This window comes from Clinocottus analis, unplaced genomic scaffold (genome assembly GCF_023055335.1).
Source record: "Clinocottus analis isolate CAN_PGR_092001 unplaced genomic scaffold, fCliAna1.0.p SCAF_36, whole genome shotgun sequence".
Taxonomy (NCBI): domain Eukaryota; kingdom Metazoa; phylum Chordata; class Actinopteri; order Perciformes; family Cottidae; genus Clinocottus; species Clinocottus analis.
In genome coordinates, this window is record NW_027176109.1 from 1,339,980 (window position 1) to 1,344,979 (window position 5,000).

Consider the following 5,000-nt stretch of genomic DNA (forward strand, 5'->3'; position numbering starts at 1 on the left):
TGGCAAATCCTGCTCATAATCATGCGGAGGTTATAAAATATGTAAAGCAACGTCCGGGCGGAAGTGGCGAGTAAAGGAAAGGCTGGAATCAGTTGGTGTTTGTTCCTCTGCTGATGATACACAAGGAAAAGGGCACTGTGGGAACCGTAAACACTCAGAACCGCAAGCGGCGGCGAGCCGGGTATCATGTGATGAGCCCGGGGCGCCGTCGCTGTGAGCGGGGCGTGTGGTGGAGGAGGCGGAGGCCGACGGGTAAACAGAGCGAGCGGTAACGTACATAAAGGCCTCGCTGCAGCGCTCTGTGGGATGAGTGATGAGCCGGGCTGCGTGTAAACCGCGGTTGGAAAACAACAGAAAAGCTGCTGAGTAGCTGTGGCGGCGAGGCGGGACGCCCAGAGGGCCTCTCTCTCCTAAACATGCCGCCTTTGTGCGAGTTGTTGCCGTGTTACACATCCTGTTCGGCCTCTGCTACCGAGCCGGCGGCCGGAAGTGTTTCGCCTTGAACGTGCGTTCTTTTTACTCGCCAGCAGAGGGCGACTCCTCCGGTTGTATAGAAGTCTTTGAGAGCAAGGACTCATTTTGTTTTGTTTCACGTCTTTTTCAATACAGAACGACAGTCATCTCGAATACATTTGTGTTCCCTTTAGAGTTAAATAGGCAGGGTTTGATTTAGGGGCGTGGCTACCTTGTGATTGACAGGTCACTTTCACAGCATTGTCCAGTTTGAGTTGGGGCCTTTAACCCACAGAGTTCACGTTACGAGCCAATCCATCGCAATATTTAGATTTTTTGACACTTAGCTCCACCCACTCGTGCATAGCTCCACCCACTCGTGCATAGCTCCACCCACTCGTGCGTAGCTCCACCCACTCATGCATAGAGGTTCTCCTCAGAAGCCCCAGTAAGAGTAAAAGAACACTTGTTTTATTCATTTATTTGCAAAGCAATGAGTACAGGCATATAAAGAATCATAATTAAAATAATGTGAAAGGTTTATAAAATTAAAAACTAGAACAAGTGATAGTCGGTTCCCGTCTCTCGGGCTCTGGCGTGCACTTGTTGTCTATCCTATAAAGTCACTCGCTCCCTGGAGATGCTTCACTCTCCGTTGGCGGCCGGCTTGTCGTCTCTGCGCTTGTTCAGGCCGCTGAAGTACTTTTCTCTGAAGGCGTTGTGTCCCTGGAACGGACTGAAGCGCGGGTCTGCCAGCTGAGCGAGGCCGTCTAATTCCTGGACAAACGAAGAGGTTATTGCACTGAACTGACCGAAAGCGCCGCAAGTTTCCCACAATGACAAAAAGGTTCATACACATTGAGACCAATGCAGCAGTCAAACCACATCGACAGGACGTTTTACCCCATTTTTCTGACTTCTGCTGATATTTTCAGCCTCTTTCTTTTAAAAGCAGATTCATTATTTTAAACTCAGCGTACATGAACACATGAACACATGAACACATGAATATAAGACATTTACAGGACTTTGGGGATTTTACTTCTTCCAGGTTTCCTTCAGATGAAGCATCTCTTCTGTATTTCTCCGTCACATGAAGCAACACAACGCGGCGCTGTAACATCGGCGGTTTGCATGCTGTCCCCCGTGTTTGCATTAAGGCCCGGGGGGTCGAGCCCGCCGCATATGAACTGTTATGAACTGTTATGAACTGTTATGAATCTCTTCAGCTAAACAGTTTGTTTTGGCTGTGAGGAAGCCGCCGGTCAGCGGAGCGATGCAGGGAGGAAGAGAGGCGAGTAATGAGGTGCGTGGAGTCGGACGCGATGACTCGGCCTGCGATCTGTCAGCGACACGTCGCTGCTGCGCCGCCAAAAGTAACCTGGAAACAGTTTCCATGACGACTCCGGAGAGGAGAAACAAACCTAAACCCCTCAGGTTAAAGAGGAGGAGGAAGAGGAGGAGGAAGAGTCCGAACCCGCAAACGGTAGAAATAAATAAAGTCAGCAGAATGAGTCATTTACAGCCAGAAAACACTCAATGAATGAGAAGTTTTCCTGCACCAGGAAACGCTTTACAGCAATTAGTCTGGCCCCGTTACCGTCTAAACACAGAAACCACTTGTGCACGTCTTTCTCTCACACACACACACACACACACACACACACACACACACTCACACACACACACACACACACTCACACACACACTCACACACACACACACACACACACACGCACACACACATTGAGGCCTATTTGGAAAGAAACGTCGCCACAACCTGAGACAGATATCAGTCAGATAAGATCAAACAGCTGTGTGTGTGTCTGTGTGCGTTCGCATGTGTGTGTGTGTGTGTGTGTGTGTGTGTGTGTGTGTGTCACACGGGGCAGTTTGTGTTTTTCTTTAAAGTGGAATAATCTCACATCTTAAAAACACTTCAGAGTTCCAGTATATAAAAGAAATGAGCCAATCACACACACACACACACACACACACACACACACACACACACACACACACACAAGGACCAACCTCGGGCTTCTTGGTCTTCTCCATGGTGATGAGGCGCCGCGCCGTGTGGCTGGAGAGCGTCTGCTCACAGTTACTGACGAGGCGGAGACACGGGTGGAGCGGCACCGCCTCCTCACGGTACCTGAGGAAGAGGAAGAGGAGGAAGACGTCAGAGTCTGGACCGAGAGGGAAGCCAGAGGAACCGAGGAGGAGCGACTTCATTCTGACTGGAAGAGCTGAAGGAGAAGAGCACTTCCTGTTCTACCTGGAGGTCAGACACATCCTGACCAATGGAGCGACAGGACCTACCCAATTCCCTCCCTCCCTCCTCCCTCCTCCCTCCTCCACTCCCTCCCTCCCTCCCTCCCTCCCTCCTCCCTCCTCCCTCCTCACTCCTCCACTCCCTCCCTCCCTCCCTCCCTCCCTCCTTCCTTCCCTCCTTCCCTCCTTCCCTCCCTGCCTCCCTCCATCCAGCAGAAGATCTGGACTCCTTCCGTGAGGAGATGTCCAGACCTTCTCGCTGCAGGAGAACATGACGGCCTGTGAATGAGGACGCGTCTCATCTGGACTCGTTCATACGTTTCCTCCTGCTGTCGACTCCAGAGCCGCTTCCTCTCCCTCCTCGCTTGTTTACGTGTCGTTCGCTCCTTAATGGCGGCGATGACCGACATGACATCATCTGTCTGGATACGTTTTCCCTTCTCCATTTATTCTTCAAAAAGGGAGAAACGTTCGAGGTCAGAGCGGCTCGACACGCCGTCTGCTGCTGACAGGACGGTGTGCCAGTTGTCATCACGCACACACACACACACACACACACACACACACACACACACACACACACACACACACACACACACACTATGTGGGGGTGACAGAAACACGATATCGCCGCTGTAGAGCCACAGATTAGACCCAGGAGACAGGCTGCGTCTGGGCTTACACACACAGACATACATGTGATTGTGTGTATACACACACACACACACACACACACACACAGGTCAGACTGCAGTGACAGATAGTCCACATATCTGACCTCAGACGTTTGTTTTGCCGCGGCGCTCCGGTGGCACAAAGTCGAGCGCCGGTAGATGACCAGCGAAGACAAATGTGTGAACATGATGACACACGTGTGTATGCATGGACTCACACACGAGACCACACACACACACACACACACACACACACACAAACAAACACACAGGTGGTTTGGGGAAGAAAAACCCTGCAACTCCTGCTGGTCACTGATTATAAGACCGAGGAAGAGGTGAGATAATCATGCAACCTCTGAGTGTGTGTGTGTGTGTGTGTGTGTGTGTGTGTGTGTGTGTGTGTGTGTGTGTGTGTGTGTGTGTGTGTGTGTGTGTGTCGCCTTTGCAGTCAAACACCTGCACTCTTGAGTCAACGCTTCACTTTCTGCTCGTGAACAGACACATTGAGACGTTGCACATCTTTGTTTGAGACGAGCCGCCTCAGCTTCCTGTGAGCCGGACACACAGACACACACACACACACACACACACACACACACACACACATACACACACAGACACACACACACACACAGACACACACACACACACAGACACACACACACACACACACACAGACACACACACACACACACACACACACACAGACACACACACAGACACACACACACACACACACACACAGACACACAGAACACCCCCTCCATGAATTTATGTGTTATTCTTCAGATTATCAGGACTCTTCTCTATTCACACAGTTTATTAAATGTTCACTGTGTTAACGTTGTGCATTCTGCAGCTGGAGGCTTCATGCTGCAGAGCTGCTGGATGGCTGCAGTCTGCCCCCTGCTGGTCCCTCTGAGAACTGAGGACAGCACCAGCTAACGGCACAGTGCTGACTCATGCTGAGAGGTTTACAGGACTTTGAACCACATATATATATTTTCATGACTTTAAACCGAATTTCCACACACACACACACACACACACACACACACACACACACACACACACACACACACACACACACACACTACTCACTCTGGCCTGTAGACGGGCAGCCAGTAGACGAGCCTCCCTCCCATCACCAGGTGGTGGGCGGAGAAGTTCAACAGATCTGTGAAGATGTCGCTGAGGTGGTACGCCTGAGAGACCGGGACGTGAGACTCCAGATAGCTGCAGGAACCCCACAGACACACAACAGCTTTACAACCACAGCAACACAACATTCAACAATCAAGAAAAACACTTCAAGATCTTCTTTAAAAGGTTTTTCACCTGATTGGACAAAGGTCAGAACGCATAGAGACCTGCAGAGCGTGGAGTTAAACCTGAGTGACCTCACAGAGCATCGGTGGTACTCACATGGTGTCGGGCGGTCTGGTGACGTCTTTGTGGGAGCCGGTTCTCCTCGTGGACTCTCTGATGCCGTACGGAGCTGCAGGACAGAAGAGCATCGCGTTACGGAGCGAACGCAGCCGCCGCGCGCTTCATCTGCTGCGTCGTCTATGAAATGAAGAGCAAAGTGAGGACCTACGG

The 5,000-nt window shown here is 51.1% G+C and overlaps 1 protein-coding gene across 3 annotated transcripts in view; it reads right to left on the reverse strand.

Moving 5' to 3' along the window:
* Positions 1 to 956: 956 nt before the first annotated feature.
* Positions 957 to 5,000, reverse strand: part of trmt11 (tRNA methyltransferase 11 homolog) — an 11,250-nt gene continuing 7,206 nt past the window's right edge. For 2 of the 3 annotated variants that reach the window (XM_068596377.1, XM_068596376.1), the window contains exons 9-13: positions 4,999 to 5,000; positions 4,827 to 4,899; positions 4,503 to 4,637; positions 2,488 to 2,608; positions 957 to 1,230 (exon numbers count right to left, since the gene is read on the reverse strand). The exon at positions 4,999 to 5,000 is cut by the window's right edge and continues 163 nt beyond it. In XM_068596377.1, the coding sequence (XP_068452478.1) occupies positions 1,099 to 1,230; positions 2,488 to 2,608; positions 4,503 to 4,637; positions 4,827 to 4,899; positions 4,999 to 5,000 (463 nt within the window). In that variant the 3' untranslated portion in view covers positions 957 to 1,098. The remainder of the gene's footprint in view (positions 1,231 to 2,487; positions 2,609 to 4,502; positions 4,638 to 4,826; positions 4,900 to 4,998) is intronic. The other variant, XR_011079432.1, reaches the window with a different exon arrangement.